The sequence below is a fragment of the Cyanistes caeruleus genome, chromosome 19, assembly GCF_971803275.1.
Source record: "Cyanistes caeruleus chromosome 19, bCyaCae1.hap1.1, whole genome shotgun sequence".
Lineage (NCBI taxonomy): Eukaryota > Metazoa > Chordata > Aves > Passeriformes > Paridae > Cyanistes > Cyanistes caeruleus.
In genome coordinates, this window is record NC_141719.1 from 1523201 (window position 1) to 1543861 (window position 20661).

Sequence of the window (20661 nt, forward strand, 5' to 3'; positions counted from 1 at the left end):
GAGGGAGCAAGTATTAGGCTCTAAGCACAACCAAGTTTTACATATGAAATGCAGCTAAATCTTTTGATACATTAATTTATCTTGCTTAGATATTCAGCCTTCACACAAAATAAGCACATAAAATGATTTTACCCATAAAAAACATTAAAATACGAAGGGAAAAAACCGAGCTGGGGGCACAAAAGAGAGCTGAGCATCAGCTATAACAGAAATACACACTGACTGCCTGGGCTCAGTTTCTGTACAGTTTATTGCTTTATTTCTTTACTGCTGTCGAAGTTTCATCTCATTATATTTAGTGCATATATAATTATCCTAACCTAAAGAGCACCTAATAAACATTTTTTTTTCACATCTTTATAAATACTGAGCGCATTTCCAAATAATATGGTTAGGAGGAAGTTCATATCACGACTTTTATGCCAGTTAATTGCATTTGACAATCATCTCAAAAAACACTGAGTAAACCACCATGAGCAGCCAATTACTTCAAGGTTTTAATTTGGCCAAGTGTTTTTCCATGGATGATGCCTGGGATTGCTCTGATGGAGGCAAATTTCATTTTATATCTGTACTTGTGGGAGCTTTTTTCAGTTTCCTCTATACGTAGTCATGTATGATTGTGCTTTATTCCCTTCCCCTCCCTTCCCCTTCCTTCCCCTTCCTTCCCCTCCCTTCCCCTCCCTTCCCCTCCCTTCCCTTCCCTTCCCTTCCCTTCCCTTCCCTTCCCTTCCCTTCCCTTCCCTTCCCTTCCCTTCCCTTCCCTTCCCTTCCCTTCCCTTCCCTTCCCTTCCCTTCCCTTCCCTTCCCTTCCCTTCCCTTCCCTTCCCTTCCCTTCCCTTCCCTTCCCTTCCCTTCCCTTCCCTTCCCTTCCCTTCCCTTCCCTTCCCTTCCCTTCCCTTCCCTTCCCTTCCCTTCCCTTCCCTTCCCTTCCCTTCCCTTCCCTTCCCTAACCTTCCCTAACCTTCCCTAACCTTCCCTAACCTTCCCTAACCTTCCCTTCCCTAACCTTCCCTAACCTTCCCTAACCTTCCCTAACCTTCCCTTCCCTAACCTTCCCTTCCCTTCCCTTCCCTAACCTTCCCTTCCCTTCCCTAACCTTCCCTAACCTTCCCTAACCTTCCCTTCCCTAACCTTCCCTTCCCTTCCCTAACCTTCCCTTCCCTAACCTTCCCTTCCCTAACCTTCCCTAACCTTCCCTTCCCTAACCTTCCCTAACCTTCCCTAACCTTCCCTAACCTTCCCTAACCTTCCCTAACCTTCCCTTCCCTAACCTTCCCTTCCCTAACCTTCCCTTCCCTAACCTTCCCTTCCCTTCCCTTCCCTTCCCTTCCCTTCCCTTCCCTTCCCTTCCCTTCCCTTCCCTTCCCTTCCCTTCCCTTCCCTTCCCTTCCCTTCCCTTCCCTTCCCTTCCCTTCCCTTCCCTTCCCTTCCCTTCCCTTCCCTTCCCTTCCCTTCCCTTCCCTTCCCTTCCCTTCCCTTCCCTTCCCTTCCCTTCCCTTCCCTTCCCTTCCCTTCCCTTCCCTTCCCTTCCCTTCCCTTCCCTTCCCTTCCCTTCCCTTCCCTTCCCTTCCCTTCCCTTCCCTTCCCTTCCCTTCCCTTCCCTTCCCTTCCCTTCCCTTCCCTTCCCTTCCCTTCCCTTCCCTTCCCTTCCCTTCCCTTCCCTTCCCTTCCCTTCCCTTCCCTTCCCTTCCCTTCCCTTCCCTCTTTATTTTTCCTTCTCTTTATCCCCTCTTTTTTTCCTCTCCTTTCTTTTCCATCCTTCTTTTCCTCCTTCTTTCTCTTTTCTTCATTTCAAAAATCCAGGCCATTTTCCTTCCCCCACACTAATAGGGCTTTGGGGGATATATTGCTGAAAAAATCCTTGCATCAATTTTCTAACATCAGACCAGAAGCTTCAATTTGGGGCAATCCCAGAAGATATGAAAATGATTCCCTATTCTGTCACATCTCCTCCAGCAATTTGTTGAGAGTTTTGTGTCTATTGTGTTTAAGACACTGTTTACAAAATCATAACAATTAAGGACTGTTTAAATTAGCTTTATCCCCAGCAGAAATATACGGGGGAAATGAGAAGCTGATCAGATGTGGAGCACATCAGCCACGGATCAGTCAGACCCTTGATGTGCTGACCTTGGGCAGGGCTGCAGTGGGGGAGGATCCAGGTGTGACAGGATCTGCTGCATCCACGCTGCCCCCTGGGCTGCCAGGTTCTGCTCCTGCTCTGCTCCCGGAGCACACGGACTGCTCTGGGACAACACAGCCTCAATTTTGGAATTACAGCTCGCTGGAGAATCAGGGCCACGTCCACCAGCCGTGCCCTGAGAGCTGCTGGCCGTGTCCCTCTGTGCAGAGCCACCCTCTGTGCAGGGCTGGGCTGGTTTTTGGGGATGTGGCTGGGCTGAGGTGATGCTGCCCCTCCTCCAGTCACAGCCACAGAAACCTGCAGGGCTGCAAGGGACCTCAAAGCCACCCACTCCACAAGCTGGGGCTGCCCCTGGATCCCTGGCAGTGCCCAAGGCTGGACACTGGGGCTTGGGTCAGCCTGGCATGGGGGAAGGTGTCCCTGCCCAGGCCAGGGGTGCAATCCAGTGGTTTTTATGATCCTTTCCAAACCATTCCATGCCTGTGGGACTTTCCCTTTGGAATCAGCTCCCTCTCCCTGCCCTGATGAGCTCTGGGCACGAGGCCCTTGCAGAGCTGGGGGGAGGAACGAGTTTTGCCACGGTCCCAAAGCCAGCAGGAGCCCAGCTCTGCACAGCCCTGGCTGCCCAGCTCTGGTGCCAGAGGCAGGGTTTTGTTCTGTGCCCCCATGCAAGGGCAGCAGACTCCAGAATGAGCAGATCCTTTGCTCTGATTGCTCTGTGCAATTGTAATTCCTGCAGCTCTCCCTTTCATTCTAGCAGTGCTGCTCCTCAGCCCGGTCAGTGAAGCACTCTGTGTGCTCAGGGCCCTTTCCATGCCAATCCCCCTGGGTGACAGCACCCAGGGATGTCACTGTCACATCCCAGGGCATCACCCTGCACCCCTGTGCTGCATCCCTTCCCTCTGCACCTCCCTGCTTCGGGCTGCTGCTCAGTTCTCAGCCCGGAGCTCTGCAAGACCCGATCCTAGAGCCATCCTGACAGACACAGGGTTTTGAACACTGGCTGAATTTAAAATCCTCCCTCTCCAGCTCATATAAATGAGGGCAGCTACTCGCTGGAGAGCTCTGATTTACACCACAGAGGATCTGACCTGGAAATGTAGAAACCTCCTGGAGATTAGTCATGAGAAATGCAAAGCACTATTAATAACAGTGTTTGTAACACGAGAAAACGGAAGTGTGAAAACACAAACACTGAAGATGCACGTTATAAATTTTAATTTGAGTCTGTGACCATCAGCTCTTTTGCCTGCTTTGACAGCATGTCACTTCAGCATGGCCTGGGAGCTCTGAGTCCTGGCACAGAAAGCTCCAGAACATCAGCGCTACCAGATTTTCCTGAGGAATGGGGCCCTTTGTAAGAACTTGCGTCAGAATCCGAGACTTTGCGTCTGAGCCTTCAAAGGCAGCTCAGTGCTGAGCAGAAGGCAGTGCTGGGGGAGCTTTGACAGAGGGCTGGAGCTCTGCTGAGCTGAAGCTGAGCAGCAGAAGGCTGGGTTGTAGCAGCTTCTCCTAGGTGACATTGTTTGCTTTCTCTGGGTGAATGTTTTAAAAGGCATCTGTTGAAATGTCTTGCAGAATTCGCACAACATATGTGCAGACTCAAATGCAAATCTGCAGCACATCCCTTTTGCCACTTGAGCTTTGTGTAAAACTTTGCCATCAATTCACTTTGGTTTTTGTTTTGTTTTGGGTATCATCTGCTCCTGTCCTTGAACATGAAAGGTTTTGTGCCTCATGTAAACACACTTTGAACGTGTCTTCCAACAAGAGGGGCAGAGAGAGATGTGACAAGAAGACTTCAGGTCTAATCTGCACAGCTCTGGAAATTCTGAAACTTCTCTGAGCCCTGAGCTTGCAGAGAGGTTGTAAAGCACTGGCAGAGAAATGAGGCTCTGCCTCAGCACAGAGGGGCTTTGTTTCCCTCTTAGGTGACAAAGCAGCACGAGTTTTTCAGGCAGAAATACAGAAATTGGTCAATTTGTAATCAGGGCTTAATTCTCCAATTCCAGCTTCAGGTAATGAGGTCACATTCCCCCTGTTTGCTCCTCCCCAGTTCACTTTTTTATACTTCTCAGGCCCTGAGGCTGTGGTGTGTCCTTGGATCTCAGGCCCAGAGGGATTGTTTTGTCTGCCCAAAATGTGAAGACAGTAGCTGACACTCTGTATGGGGCTCAGTTATGCACTAATGCAGTGCAGGATCTGAAAAATAGAAAAGCTAAAATCTTAAGGCATCACCAGGATGTAGTAGGAGCACGGGCAGCCCCTCCCCAGCCCTGTGCAATGCTGTGAGCAGAGCAGGAACCTCTCAGAGCCTGGCCCAGGGATGCTCTGGGTCCTATAAAAACACAGCAGGGTTCAGGCTGGCCTGGCAGCTCTGGAAGAAATGCACCCACCTTGCTTGGTGGGGCTCCAGGAGGAGAGATTTGAGCTCCACAGAATTCCTGCTCCCTTCCTGAGCTCGTGTGCCAGCGTGGGGCAGCCTGGGCAGCCCTGGCACGGGCTGTGCCAGGTACAGCTGGAGCATCCCTGCCCAGAGTCCAGCCACGGCTGTCTGGAGGGTGAGGAAACGCTGCAGAGCTGAATTCCTGCTGAGTTCATCAGAGACACAGCAGAATTTTGAAGCCTTGCATTGACTGCTGTTCCAAGGCTGCAGCAAGGAGAGTTTAGAACCCAAGAGCAATGGCTGAGGTTCCTGTGGCTGCTGTGTGTCCTCTGTGCTGGCTGAGCTTCATCCCCTGCCTGTTCCTCTGCCAATCCCTGCCAGGATGGATGGTGTGCCAGAAAATGGGCACAGAACAGCACAGAGATGCAGGATGGTGCTGAGGAATAGGGGAAACCAAACTTGTCTTTCAGAGATAATCCCAGTACCATGGGACAGAGCTCGTTCTCCAGCTGCCCAGAGATGGGAGTGGGATGAGTGGGAATGTTGGGAACACCGTGTACAACCTCAGCTGCCTTGCAGGGAATAGGACATTTCATTTGCATCCTGATTATTGATTATGACCTGCAGCTTCCATAGGAGCCCACAAACACCCCAAAGAGAGACCAGAGACAAGCATGACTCAAATATATTGCAGGAGTGAAAAACTGCTGAGAAACTCATGCTGAACTGGCCTCAGAATATAAATTACATGAGATATTTCTCCTTACTAGAGCGCCTCAGTTCTCTGATCTCCCCCTCACACTACATTATGCAAAAGACATCTGAAATTAGCTTTGGTCATTTCAGTTTATCCCTTATTTTGCTGAGTGATGGGCAGTGGATTTCAAGGTGACTTCTCATTTGCCAGAATCATTCTGGTCTGTTCCTGACTGCCTGGATGGGGAAAGCAGCAAGAAGAGGAGCTGATCCTGCACCAGCCCATCAGATTAATGGGTGGCACTTAATTTCACACACCCCATGCAAACAGTCAATTAATGCTCCTGCTCTGGCACCCAGCACAAGCTCCGTGCCTGTGACTGGGCTCATTGCAGCATGTCCAAACCTCCATGAAAATGGAGATTAGCTACAGGTTCTGGCTGAGGAATTTGCAAAGAGATGTTACCCCGGGGTCCTTGCCACACAAGCAGGAGTAGGAGTGGGGACATGGTTTCAATGCTGATCCAGGCTCTGTTTACTGGATAACATCGAATCAATTGTTTCCAGCCCCCTGATGAATCCCATGCACTCCCTGATCCTGCAGTCAGTCTATTAGACATGGATTGAAGTCATCAGCAAGGAAATTATGTTCTCTGAGAGGTGACACTCCAGCTCCCTTGGGGCTGTGCTCTTTCTGCCACACCAGAACCTGTTCCAGGAGAGCAGAGAGGAACAGAAGGAACGGGAGAGAAGATTTATGAGCCGAGGTGGTTATTGCATTGTTAGGAGGAATTTCTCACCAGTGCTGAATTCTGTAAGGAAGTCAGGACTGCCTCAGCCTGCCTTTGACACTGTGCAGTGCTGAGGGTGGCTGGCAGGAGGTTTAAAATATCCAGGGGAAGTCACAGGGGGAGAAAAGCTGTGGAAGCAGCTCTGGATCCCTGTGCAGACACAGAGATGAACTGCTGGGTTCATTTCCAGGCAGCAGGGACAGCGAGGACAAGGTGAAATGAAAAATTCAGAGAGGAGGAAAATGTTCTGCTGTCCAACAAACAGGGCTCCACATGGCAGAAAGGCAGCAGGGGAGGAGATGGCCTCACTCTTACAGAAGTTCTTTGCAGGAAACACATTCACTTATGACTCAGGTCTAGAAAAACGTCTGTGAAATGTCTGCACTCGGGCAGATTTTGTTCTGCATTTTTTTTTCTGTGAAATGGGAGAAGTTAGCAAGTGTATGGATGCTGCACAAAGCCAGCAGCTTTCCCAGTGAAACTCCCCCGCTGCTCTGGTACTTTGGGGCAGAATCTGTGCCTTTATCTCAGGCAGCCCATGGTGCAGAGGAGGCAGGAGGGCTCGGGGCAGGTGAGCGCACACTGATCACACATTGCTCTCCACGGGGACACGGCAGGGATGGAACAGGAACGTGGGACCCCAAGGCTTGCACACCCTGCTGCTCTACCCGAGAATTTACCCTTCTGGTTTCATTTTCAGACCGTGCTTGGAGTGGCCACCTCCTTGGTCTTTTGCCTCAGCTACCGAGCCCCATCGCTGATGTGGGGTCTGACAGAGGTGTCTGTTCTGGCTTTGCTTCCAATAATTGAAGTTTCTGCTTTGTTAAATACTTTCATATCTGCCCATTTTAATATCTGAACACCTGGGAGTTATTTCAACAGGTCCCTTTCCCTTGGCTGGGCTGAAAGATGAAAGATGAAAGAAAGACCATTTTCCAGCTTGCAGCAAAGGAACAAGCTTTCAAAGCCCTGCAGACAGTCTGCCACATTAAAAAATTTAAATTTAAAATTTAAAATTTAAAATTTAAAAGTTAAAATATAAAATTTGAAATTTGAAATTCAATTTTAAAATTTAAAATTTAAATTTAAACTTTTAATGGTAAAATTTAATTTTAAATTTAATTTTAAAGTTTAAAATGCCAATTTTAGCATCTGGGCTTGGTGTTAATCTTTCCTGACAGTGCCCTCAGCACTAGAATTGTGACAGAGGGCACTGAGATCCTGCCTGGGGACCCCCTCAGTGACCAACAGAGTGAACATCAGTAGAGGGGCATCTTCCACCCCACAGGGATGGGGATTCCTGCCTCGGGAACCTCTCCAAGCCCTTGCTTTGCCCTCTGAGTGCCCCCAGGTGTGTCCCCCCAGCCCCTCTCTGTCACTAAAGGGCACAAAATGATTCACACTAACACTTTCCAGTGTCAGAACAGGAAAGCAGAACCTTTATTCTCTGACTCCAGTATTTATAGATTCTCGACAATGACCAGGGATTGGATAATTAAATTACCACCTTCCCAAGTACACTGGGCATGAGAAACGTCCATCAAAAGATTTTTCTTAGAAGGAATGCAATAAACAACTTGTGTTTATAGAACTTTCAGGGAAATAACTAAACCTATGGAAACATAATCAGCAGGTTTTAGTCTTCAGGACGGCCCCTCTCCAAATCCCAGCACAGGAGGGTTTCCTGTCCCCAGTGGAGCAGCATCACCCCGAGCCCTGGCTCTGGAGCTCTAATGAGAAATGTGCCCCACAGAGGGCAGCTGGACCAGCAGCCCCAGTTAAAAGATCATCCCAGACTGGTTTTGTGTCGCTGAGGGGGTGAAGGGGAGCGAGTCAGGCCCAAGAGCTGTGCCTGGGGCTGGCTGGGCCCAGCCTTGCTCCCTGCTGGGGCCTGTGGGGACATCCTGCCCCTCTCCATCGCTCCCTGCACCCTCTAGACCTGCCTTTCTCTGCTGCTTTTTTACAGACAAGCCACGAATGAACAACATCCTCACTTCAGCCACCGAGCCCTACGACCTGTCCTTCTCCCGCTCCTTCCAGAACCTCTCCCACCTCCCGCCGTCCTACGAGTCTGCTGTCAAGACAAACCCCAGTAAATATTCATCTCTGAAGAGGCTCAGTAGGTGTCAGCTCGTTTCATTACCCTGCTCCTGGTTTGTTTGGCACAGCATTAAGGAATAATTAAGAAATATCATATTATATAGAAATATTTTACATTAAATATAAATATAGGGAATAATAATGTCCCTCTGGTGGGGCAGTCCCAGGCTGGCATCCCCAGTATTGATCCTTTGTCTGTCACTTCCCATCAGGGATGAGTGCAGAAGGTCATTTCATTTCTGGGAGGGTGCATGTGGTTATTGCTTGCTGACCCTGCTGTGCTGCTCCCACTCCTCTGCTCAGGTCTGTTTCTGACAGAATCCTTTGGGTGCTCAGAGCTGCCCCTGGCACAGCCAGGGCAGGGATCTCAGCCACAGGGGCAGATGGAAATGAGAACAGAAAGATGTTAAGGTGCTTGGGAACATCTTTTCCAGGAGGAGCCCTGCCTGCCTTGGGCAGTGCTGCAATCCATGTGCTCTGTGGTGTGTGTCAGAGCTGCTCCTGACCTGTTCCATGCCCAGATCCACTTTTTGTTCCATGCTCTGGACCTGTTCCATGCTCATTTCCATGCTCTGGGTGTGTCAGAACTGCTCCTGACCTGGGCCAGGCTCAGATCCACTTTCTGTTCCAGGCTGTGTGTCCAGACCTGTTCTGTGCCCAGATCCACACTCTGTTCCACGCTCTGGACCTGTTCCATGCTGAGATCCATTTTTTGTTCCATGCTCTGGATCTGTTCCATGCTGAGATCCATTTTTTGTTCCATGCTCTGGACCTGTTCCATGCTCAGATCCATGCTCTGTTCTACACTCTGTGTGTGTCAGAGCTGCTCTACTTCAGAGTCAAAGCAAAAGAGGCTCCCAAACCTCCCTTTGTAAAATGCCAGCAAGAGACAATTTTCTTATTCCATATGAAGGAGTTAAAGGCAACACAAAAAAACAAACAAACAAAATAAACAACAAAAAACCCACAAAAACAACAACAACAAAAAACACACACACACACACACAAAAAAACCAAAAACAAATAACCACCTGCAATATCTAAAAGCTGTCATTTGAATATTACTTACTGGACATTCATTATTTTATTTAAAATTATTCCTTTCCAATGGGCTCCCCGTCATGGTTAGAAAAAAATAATAATAAAAAAAAGTTATAAAAAGATCATTAACAAATACTTATATCTGACCAAAGCATTAGATATTTTTTAAATCTATGTTTCAGATGCTTGTCTGGATTTCTTCAAGCTTGCCAGGCAGGGAAAAGTTACTTATTTTCCTCCAGTTAGCAAAGATGGATGGTGAAAGAGCAGGGTTCTTTATTTCCCCGGCTCACCTGGGTTGTTTTGGGGGGTCTCTGAGGGGCTGGGCACCCCCTGGCAGCTGGGGTGAGAGCAGGGATGGGAGAGTGTGAGGATGTGGCTGAGCAAGAGCAGCCAGATTAATTCCGTCCTGCCTGCTGCTCCAGGGAATTGCTCTTCTCAGCTAAGTGAGAAAGGTCAGTCAGGAAGGAAGCTCCTATTTTCAGGCATATTAAACCACTTGGTGCTGGCTGGAGAATCATCACAAATGACTGGGCAGCTTGGAAATGTTAAAGCCAATTAAAACAAGGAGAGACAAGCCCAGAGAGGGAAACCTGCTGGAGCTGCAGAGGAAAAAAGCTGGGGAAATTACCTTTAGGAAAAGGAGAGGAATTACGGTGATGGCCTCACATGCACACACACGTGCATCTATTCTCACCATGATAATGTAGAAGAACAGGAATTAAAACTAGCCTTGGCTCTTGTGCTCCATGTTCCATTCCCACAGCACCACAAAACGCCTCCTCTCTGCAACTCCAGCACCAGAGGAGCTCTGCTCTGCCTTTCTGCAGCAGCAGCTTAGGCTGGGGTGGAATGTCTACGAGCATTTATTTGGGGATCTCACTCCAAATGAGAAAAAACAAACAAACAAAAATAATAAAAAAACCACCAAACCAAAACCCCAAAAAAGCTGCCTGAGGGCAAAACTGCTTAGTCTGAAGCCAAGGCAATTGAAGCATTCAAACACTTCTGAAGTTTGGTGAGACCAGCCCTGAGTGATGTTCTAGAAACTGCCAAAAGAGGAAAGAAAGGGCAGTAAAATCCCAACCAAAACCAGTGAAAAAAGCCCAGAAAATGTGCAGGAAGCATAATTTCCAGTAATTCCAGTTCCAAATGTTTGAAAAACACAAGACCCAGAAGTATGGGATTGATTCAAAAACAGAAAAAATCCTGTCAAGCAATACACCAGTGATTCCTTTATATCTGCTTACAATTCCTGCTTTTTTGGAATCCTCTTAAGACAGGTTTTTTTTTTATTTTTAAGCACATCCTTGCTGGAGAAACACACTGGATTGAAGTTTTACTTTGGTTAAAATTGCGAATGCAGTTGTCATGTGAGCACCATTGATAAGGGGCAGGGTTACCAGGTCCCAGCTGTCCCAGGGACTGTGCTGGTGTGCTGAGGCTGACATGAATCAGCCTGGAAGGTGGCCCTGCCCATGGCAGGGGCTTAGAAATGGATCATCTTTAAGATTCCTTCCAACCCAAACTATTCTATGATTCCAAGATTTCAGTTCCCAGAGAAACTGGTTTTGGCCAACTGTGTGAGCAGACCTCCACATTTCTCACCTGCAGCAGGTGGGCAAAGCTCCTGCAGCTCCACTCTCCCAAGCCTGGAGCTGCATTTGTTTCTCTGCTGTCCCTGGGTGCAGGAATTCTGCGGTTCCACCGCTGTGCTGAGCTCTCCCTTGGCACGAGGCACGTGGATGATGCAGCACATTCCTGCCAGGCTCCGTTCCTCATCCCTGGCTCAGGCTGACACCCCTCTCAGAGCCAACAGCCTGGAAAATGTCTGTCTGGTGCTGCCTCGAGCAGCTTGTTGGGTGTGACACACGGCTGTTCCGCCTCTTCTGACTCCTCTGAGATGGAGATGAGAAGATTTTTCCACACCTGGAAATGTTCCTCCTCCTCCTCAGCATCACGGGGAGCACGGCCTGAGTGAGCTTAGAAGCATCTTTGATATTAAATCAGCTCCCTGAAAGGTCTAGCTCTGGCCAGCAAAAGTGCAGACCTGTACAAGGACCACAGGCTGGGAGAGGGAAAGAAAAGGTATTTTTTATGCTCCTAAAGCATCTTCAAATGTAGAGGGTGCTGCCTTTTTAATCTCAGGAACAACTTCAGAACACTTCCAACCAGCTGCTGGTGCCACCTCTCTAGCAGCCTCAGAGCTGTAAACCTCACATAAGCTGGTTTAGCTCCTGCTGGCAATTACCAGAGCTAGGTGTGAGCATCCAAGCACATCTCCATTTGGGAAGTTCTGTGCTTTAATTACATCTATTTAGAGTCACTTGGGCAAATCCGGTGGAACTCCTCTCATCCAGAGCAGAGGCCAAGTGCCAGAGTGCTAATTGCTTCATTCCCATTCTGCAGCCTGTGCACACCCAGCCTGGTGTTCCTAACTACGGCCAAAACAGAGTGAAAATGCCTCCAATTCCTGGGGCCATGTGGAATTTCCCCCGCCCTCAGGCTCCCTAGAAGTTGATTTTAGAGACACAAGAGAACTCAAGGCCAGGAGAGCTGCTGCCTGACATTTGCAGTGAGACATCCTTCCGAGAAGTGTTGGATGGCAAAAAAGAAAGACTCACTGCTGCAGTGTGTGCTCTGGAGAGCAAATCCCACCAGGGGAGCTGTGGTGACCTCACGGGCGTGTGGGCTGTGAGGAAGGGGCTGGCAGCAGCACTGGCAGCACAGATGTTCTCAGCTCCTACTGGATGTGAGAGAGGGAACCAACCCCGGCTCCTCACAGGTCTGGGCTGTGCACAGGGGCGTGGGAGGGAAGGGAAGATGTGGGAGAGGGGATGAGGACAAAAGTGAGGGACCTCAGCCAGCACAGGGTGGTGACAGCTCTGCAGGGCTTGGCTGAGCTGGTGTCCTGTGAGCACGGCTCAGCACCCACCACGTGAGCTCTGGCTCATGGGACAAGCAGCCAGCTGTCTTCACCTCCCAGCCAGTGTGGTGCATAAAACCTACAGAGTGATGGCTGTGTCAGAAGAAAGAGGGAATTTCCACCATTTTTTAACTACCAGGTCTGTTGAAGGCGCACAGGAAGAGGCAGCGCCGACCTCACCTGCCCCATGATCACCCCAACTGTCCTGCAACAGAGCTTTGCTCTTTTTGTCACTCTAATGTCCTCAGAATATCCATGCATGGAGAATTTTCCTCTTCCACCATCTGATATTTTCCTGTCTTACATCACCTGCCATGGACTGACATACTGGAACTAAGAAAACAAAAAAAGCTCCTCTTTATTATCATATATCTTCATCACATTTGTCTTCTAAGCAAATGACTTTCCAAAAGAAATTTTATGTCAGTCCCAGGAGCTGGCTGGTGTAGGAGAGGATGTGTTTGCCCATCAGCACTTGGCTCAAGCCTGGTAGGGAAGGTCCATGCTGGCTGCAGTGTGTGCCCAGCTCTGGGGGCGCCGTGCCAAGCTCTTCCTGTGAGGTTACTGTGCAAAAAGCCTCATTTCTTCCGTGAGGTGCAGGAAATTCCTTTACCTTTGCATGAGGAAAGGAAATGCCTTGATGCACGTGGGTGCTGTCTTACCCAAGGAGAGGAGAGTTACTGCCAGGTGGGTCTCACTCTGAGGGGCTCTGGAGTCACTGAGGAGCCAGAAAGAGAGTGGGACACATTTGGTCACATCAGGAGAACATCTCAGAGAGAGAAAGGAGGCAGAAGGCTCACAGGGATGAGTGTGGAACATTAAATGTGACTCCACGCCCTGGCCCCAGGAGGCCAGAGCTGTGCTCTCCCCCTTGTGACAGTGGTATTTTGGGAGGGATGGGTGTTCTGGGCTTTGCAGCTCTGCAGCCACAGACACATCAGGGCACCTCAGGCTGCCCAAGGGCTGCCAAGCCTCCTTCCAGGTAAGTGATCCCAGTACCCCATTTCACAGCATGTGAACATCAGAGGGATTAACCAGAAAGTTTTTGTGTTTCTGTTGTTGCTTTTTAAAAAAATCTGAAACACCTCTCTGAGACTGCAGCATTTCTCTCAAAGCCAAAAAAAAAAGAGGGTGACTGTGTGGGGGGTGTGTGCTGCATTTCAGAGCAGCAGAGACATCATTTAAGATGCAGGAGCAGCAAACCGAGCAAGAAATGTTCCATGGGATAAATCCAATGATATCAACCAAGGCTGATTATAAAAATGGGAAACAAAACCTCAGGCAGGTGATTCAGTGTCTCAGAGACCATCCCATGACCACCAAACCTGTTTTGTGATCACATTTACAAATATTTAAATGTGGTGATTAAAATGTGATGAGGTCACTCACTGGCTCCAGGGAATACCCATGTCTGAGGCCGGAGATGAGGTGTGCATGTCCTCGAAGAGGGACCTCACCTGCTCGTGTCACCTGCCCCGTTCCTTTCTGCAAAGGTGACATTTGGGAATTTCTCCATAACTCACCTCTCATGTAAATGGTGTGGTACCTGGTCTGGCCTCCACAGCACATGGAGGAGTGTGGGTTGCTGTCCTGGTTTGGGAAAATTTGCTTTAATTTGCCCAGAGACTTGCACTGTCCCCGTGCACTTCACACTCCTCTGTCTGCCACAAGCCCTTGGTGACAGCACACATGCAGGGCTGCCCACTCTTGTGGCAGATGGTCCCTCAGGGGTCACCAGGAGGCAGATCCTGCCGTGCACAGCCCCTCTGCACCCCTGGGACAGCACCCTGGACTTCTAACCTCTCCCTTTCCCTTCCCACAGCTGACAAAGAGGCTGACGAGTACTACATGAGGAGGAGACACCTGCCCGACCTGGCAGCCAGGGGCACGCTGCCCATCAACGTCATCAAAATGTCTCAGCAGAGCAACCACCGGGACAGGCCCCGCCGTCCCATCAGGGCCATGTCCCAGGACAGGGTGCTGTCCCCTGAGAGGATCATGCCCGAGGAGTTCAGCATGTCCTACGAACGGATTCTCTCAGACGAGCAGCTCCTGTCGGCAGAGCGCCTGCACTCCCAGGACCCGCTGCTGTCCCCGGAGCGGTCGGGGTACCCCGAGCAGTCCATGTCCAGGGCATTGTCACACACAGATGTCTTTGTGTCAACACCGGTCTTGGATCGCTACAGGATGTCAAAAATGCAGTCCCATCCCAGTGCCTCAAATAACTTGTACAATACCTTGAGTATGAACCCGACCTCGGCCAAGCGCCAAGCGTTCGCCTCGCGCCGGCACAACACGGTGGAACAGCTGCATTACATCCCCGGCCACCACCACCACTACCGCACCGCCAGCAAAACAGAGGTGACTGTTTGACATGACCCAGTGCATTGTAGATACTCCTTAAGGACTGGGGTGGCCACGGCACCCCGTTCTGCAGTGGCCTTATAGGCCAAGATAACCTCTACTAACTCAGTGTCTGCAAGGACTTCTCTGACAGTCCCACCCACGATGTTTTTAAAGCCACCCCTTCATCAGTGACACAGGAAGAACTGAAGCAGCAGTCAGACACTAGTGAGGGATAACGGAGGAAATTTCCTGATGTGCATCAGTTTCTGTCAAAGAAAGCCATAGTAATCGATGGCTCCTTCCAAGGGCTCACCTGCATTATCCCATAGTTTCCATTAATTCAGGACTTTTCAGTTGCTCCAAGGAGAAGCAGCCTGAGACAGGGAGGAGGAAATGCAGCCCCCCCATCCTGGCAGGAAGGGGCCTCACTCTTGGTCCTCATGTTTCTGTAGCAAGTAGGGAACTTCTGGCCGCTGGGGTCACCCCCAGGCTGCTCGACACCCGCCAGCACCCACACATCTGTTCCTTGTCACCCTTGGAGCAAATTCAAGGGCAGACTTTCCTACGGGACTGGCAGACCTAGGGACAAGAATAGCCTGGCTGAGAAATAAAGTTTTAGTTTATACTAAATATACTCATAAGATACAAACATACTAGTGCCTACAAATCGCCTGCTCTCTCAGTGTAGGAAGTAGTGGGGTTGATGTGTTCAATAAGCACAAATATGCTGAAATGCTTGTTAGACCCTTTTCTCCACTCATTCTAGTATCTTGGTGTCTCCAACATGTAAATAGGAAGGAGGAAGAGGGTTTCCCTTCCTCCAGCTTCTTGCCACTGCTGAACCTAAAGCACCAGAACCCGTTCAGCTCCACACTGCTGACCTGTGCTGGGGGAGGTCCTGACCCCACTGAGACCCCTGCAAAGCAAGGCTGCCACCGAGCCTGGGTTTCTCCCCAGAGGTTTCTATTCCTGATAGCATTTTCCACGGCCCAGTTCCCCAGTTCCCCTGAACATTTTCTCTTCCCATATACAGCCTGGAACTCCATATGTAGCAAATAATTTTCCAGCCCTTAGCAGAGGCACAAAGCTGAGGGTGTCTGTTTACCGAAAAGCAGGTCGGTAACTTTCCATGGTTTTCTCTCCCTGCAATGGCCTCCCAAGAAAACCTTCCAAATTCCAATTCCACTGAGTCCCAATCCTAACCATGAAGACAGTTACATTTCATGCATATAAATTATATATCCAGCATAATTATAATTAATGGGCATGTTGTATATCTGATATAACGCTAATTAGATACTGTATATTTGTAAAATCTTTAAAACATAGACTCGTGGGTCCAGAATTTGTGAGGGTTTTACCTTTGGCTTTCCAGACAGATTGGGCTTTGCTTTGTTTTTTTTTTGTTAGATTTGCGTTTGGTTTTTCTTTTTTTCCCCCTTTTGATTTGTGTTCCCAGCAAATTCTGTAGAACTGACTCCCACCGGAACACACTTCTGTGGCCAGGAAAGGGTCTCAGAGGGTTTGAAGGCTAGCCAGACCCAGTGCTGGAGTTGTGGGTGCTGGACACTGTCCCCATGTGCCCTGGAGGCCCCAGCACACGCACACCCCCCATGGCTCCGGGCAGACACGCTCCCTCCTCGGGGTGAGATGACTTGAGGCTGTGAGCACATCCCTGTGCACTTCTCTTCGTGTCCCACTTTCCCACATGGACTCTTTTCCTGCGTGGCTCTTCATTAGGCTTCACTGAACTTTGCTCTGCCCTCCTCCCTCCCCTCAAATACCTCCCACCTCCTGGCCTTAAAGACATTCCCAGCCCAACTGTGTCAAGTCCTGTAGCAAACAATGATTGGAGGGTGTGAGTGGGAGTCTCCTGTGGAGGCTTTGGTGTAGCACCAGGGGCAGGTAGGAGGAGCACGTGTCCTTACCCCAGTGGGACTGACAGGTGGGCCTCAGTGCGGTGTCCAGGTGGCCTTTCTCTTCCCCAGACTGTCCTGGAGCTGGTCCTGTTTCCAGAGCTTTATCCTGCCCCATCTGATGGAGATTGTGTTGAGAAGGACTCCATCAGTGAGAGGTTACTGGGGCTTTGTTTGACGGAAACTGAGCTGGGAGGGAATAAAAAAATTACAGTCTCCAGGGTCAGATCCTGCAGCCTTGGGCAAAATCACTGTAGGCAACAACCAGAACCATCTGTGGATCAGGGTGGCAGTTCATGGCACGGGAGAGATGAGAGAGAACAGGCTCACACCTCACCTCCTGCCCCCTCCCTTGATGGACACTACTCTTCCCTGACTACCTCCAAGCTCCTCGGCTCAGTCGCTGGATTTTTCCTCCCAGAAGACAATCCCTGTGAAAACATTGCCCTTGATGACCTTCCCACAGGCCAAAGTGTGGGACTCATGTGAAGAGAAGAGAAACTCTCACAGCTGATGGGGAGGCAGCCCCTGCTGAGGTTCTGGGGCTCTTCCACTCTCGCTTGGCCCGAGCAGAGCCAGGGAGATCTGAACTCTGTGGGATGGCAGAGTGCGCTGCAGAGTCTCCAGGAGCTGTGGTGGCAGAGCTGGAGAAGCGGTGACAGTGGGAGGCCGTGGGTAGGTGAACACTCCTCTCTTTCCATGTCCATAGCTGTGTGTCTCAAGCTCTAGTCCTCATCTAAATGTTCTGTTTGTGAACTAAGAAGTTGCTGGACCAGATGCAAATTTGGAAATTTTTTGTTCAAGTAGCCTGTGCTGATGCTGAGCTGTGCCTGGGCCATTTGACCTCTGTGTCTTCTCCTGTCCCAGCTAACAAATATCACAGGCCCTCTGCTGACGTGTCTTACCTGGGCAAGAATCCTCCAGAGAAATCTTAGCCTCATTTCCTTGTCTTTTTTCCACACACTCAACGGTTTCAAGCAGATGTGTCCCACAAGGAGCCTTTTTAGGCCAAATCTCTTCAGGGACTCTGCCACCACCACAGAAAATTTTCGTCAAATTTCCTTGGGAAGGAACTGTGCCCTGGATGCCACCTGGGCACCATGTGTTCCCACAGCTCACTCCGTGTGCTGGAAGGGGTTGGTGGCTGGGGCAGTGGCATTTGAGCACACACAGGTGTCCTTAGGTCATTTTTTCCCCTTATTCCTCCTTCTGAGAATTTGTCACTGAAAGAACGCTCGGTTTGGGACCGAGTGTCATGACCCACAGCCTGGTCCCCAGCACTTCAGCTCCCCGTGGTCCACACATGATGATGATAATGGGAATTTCCAGTTCTATGGAGGGGTCAGACGTCTGTGGAACGCTTTGAGACCCTCTCACAACAGAAACTGTAGAGCAGCAAAGTGTTTTTGGTTAATCTTGTTTGTCATTGTCCTGGCACATCGTGTGTGATGTGTCACAATCCTCTCTGCCCAGAAGGAGAGCTGGGGTGGGATTGCCCAGATTCCCACTGCTCTCCTCCTGGTCAGGGTCCTGGCAGGCAGCATCCAAAGGATGCTGTTCCCTGTGCTGGGACCTTCCTGCTTCCTTCTCCTCATGTCTGAGTCACCACAACATCTTGCACTCAGGAGAAAAGCGGGAAGCAGCCACATTCCTCTGTACAGCAAAATATAACCTGCCTTGATTAATCTCATATACTCTGAAGAATTGATCTGTGTTTTCTCCACCCACAGGTGCGAACAAACACCTGGGGAGTGTCCAGTTCCCAGAGTGCATGTGCAGGGACTGGGGGAGGGCGATGTAGAAAAGTTTATATTATTTCCTACAAGCTGATAATTATTTGCATTCCCTGGGCAGCAACACATCCGGGATGGCTGCACTGGGTTTTATACAATTCTCTGTGTATGTGTATATAGATAAATATATATATATATATACACATACATACTGTAAAATGCAATCAACACCTTCTGATGACCCTGTACCAATCAAAGCTTCCAAACTGCGTTGAATCATTCTTTGAAACATGGAAAACTATTTTTAATGAACCACACACAGCACCACACGGAACAGAAACTTTGTCATAAAAAGCCTTCTAATGCCAGTGAATCATGTTTTAAGGAAAGTAAAAAAAAAAAAAAAAAAAAAAAAAGAAAGAAATATTTTTCAATGTTTTAATGTTCCTTTTATAAATGATGATCTGTTACTTGGGGATGGGGGCGGGTGGGAAGAGACACAGACAGTTGTCTGGGAGTAAGCCCTCCTTCCCTGGCCTGGATTTAATTTCTGTCTGCTGAGCCTGGCTGGCTGCAAAGCTGCTCCCAGGAACCTGAGCTCCCCACATGCACATTTCTGTTCTATCACAAGCATTCCCACCAGGAATCTGCAGTAGCTTGGCATCAGGTTTTTGTAGATGTTTAGTTTCTGGTAGCTGGGAAGATATCCTCATCTTCTTCCACCACCACAAACAGAATCACCATGAAACAGGGTAATTTTATGTTTGAAATATGTGTTCTCTTTGTGATCATTTTGCCATCTTCAGCTCATGGAGAAATAGCTTGTCTTTGTTTAGTTTCAGATTTAGTGCTTAATCTGGAAGGAGGGGTTGTGCTGAAATACCTTTAGCACGAGTAGATTTTTTGTTCAGGTGTATTTCAGCTGAGTTAAAGAAGGGAAATATGTGAGAAAGGGGCTTAAATATTTTCCTAGCAAGTGTTGTTAGCAATAAGCCCATGTTGGGGCTGCTCCATGGGGAACAGCCACTTCTGTGCTGTGTGTCCACAGGCAGGTGGGAGAAGGGATCATTCCCAGCTCTCTCCGTGGTGAGAGATTCCCAAATCCCACTGGGGAAAAGCCAAACATGCTTCACCCAAGGGTGAGGGGAGAGTTGGACAGGGCCATCTGAGCGCATTGGTGTCAATCTGAGAGAGATCTCTGCTCCCAGCACCCCAGCTCTTCACCGTGGCCACACAATGTCTGGGAGGTCTCTGTGCCAGGAAGGCTCCATCCTGAGAGGTCTCCAAGCCAGGAGGTCTCTGTGCTGGAAGGTCTCCAAGCCAGGAGGTCTCTGTGCTGGAAGGTCTCCAAGCCAGGAGGTCTCTCCATCACTGGAGGTCTCCATCCCAGGAGGTGTCTCCATCCTGGGAAGTCTATCTCCATCCCAGGAGATCTCTCTCCATCCCAGGAGGTCTCTCCATCCCTGGAGGTCTCCATCCCACCCCGCTGCCGGGAGGAGCTGCTCCCCCTGACCCTCTGCTCTGCCGCTGCTCCCGCCCGCCTGCAAACCCCTGAGACACTTTTGTAGCAAGAATTTCTTGGCTCTGAGAAAGACACTTCTTACTGTAATATTTTTAGTTTGGGGGACAATATTTCCTAAGAGGGGTTAAGTGGATATTTTTGTGCTTTAGCCCAGTTTATGGATTCCATGTTTATTATACAGTAGTACTGAAGAGGAAGTACATTTGTATCTGTAACTTTGCACAGACTCTTGGTTAACCATTAAACAAGCTTCAAGATGAGCAGTATTTGACTGTTTTTCTCTGTATTATTCTTGTTGTTATACTTACCTGTAAAAGCACATTCTGTATGTACTGTAAACAAAAATATTATCAGTTTAGTAAAATTTAGAGTCTTAAGGATTTTTCCACTTTTGTCAGTAACAACTATTTATGGATTAAAAAATAAAGGCAATTTCAACATATAAATTGTTTCTTTTTGATATCTATTGGGGGGAAACAAAAGCCATTTTCTTGGCAGCCTTCCCAATCTTTGTAACCAGCGTTTGAAAGGTAGATATCTGTGATTCTGTGTGTAGTTAAATAGCATCTATTAAAATGAATGCTGCAAGGTCTGGAAGACTCATTATTTTTATGTATTTATTTACTGCATTTCATCATCTTGCCAGGAAAAAAGCAGGGGGAGCAGAGAGACATTACCATTTGCTGTAAAATTTTGTCTCACAAACCTAGAATGTTTTATTTTAAAGTTGCCCTTCCTTAAATTTGCCTCCATAATCCATGATATTGTCTCCATCTAGAAAGCCTTGAATTGCAAAGTTGGAACTTGTGGAATGTCCCACGGTGGTGAGGCTTCCACAGGGGCTTTGCTTTTGCCCTTGGCAGCAGAACACACACAGGATTTTCCCCATCACCCTTCCAGGGTGTGAAAATGCCAAGGAGATCGGGGTGGGTGTGACTGAGCAGCCCCCACTGCCACCACAGAGGGGCAAACTGCATTTTCATTTCCACCAGCTCAGAACCTGGGCTTCCTTACCACTCTGTCCAGCTGGGAAACAAGGCAGGACTTTTTTCCTTGCC

The 20661-nt window shown here is 49.0% G+C and overlaps 1 protein-coding gene across 3 annotated transcripts in view; it reads left to right on the forward strand.

Annotated features, from left to right (window-relative positions):
- The window catches only part of SHISA6 (shisa family member 6), a 176938-nt gene extending 156738 nt beyond the window's left edge, over nucleotides 1–20200 (forward strand). For all 3 annotated transcript variants that reach the window (XM_086857113.1, XM_086857110.1, XM_086857112.1), the window contains 2 exons: nucleotides 7986–8138; nucleotides 13909–20200. In XM_086857113.1, coding sequence (XP_086713239.1) covers nucleotides 7986–8138; nucleotides 13909–14459 — 704 coding nt within the window. In that variant the 3' untranslated portion in view covers nucleotides 14460–20200. The remainder of the gene's footprint in view (nucleotides 1–7985; nucleotides 8139–13908) is intronic.
- Nucleotides 20201–20661: the final 461 nt, after the last annotated feature.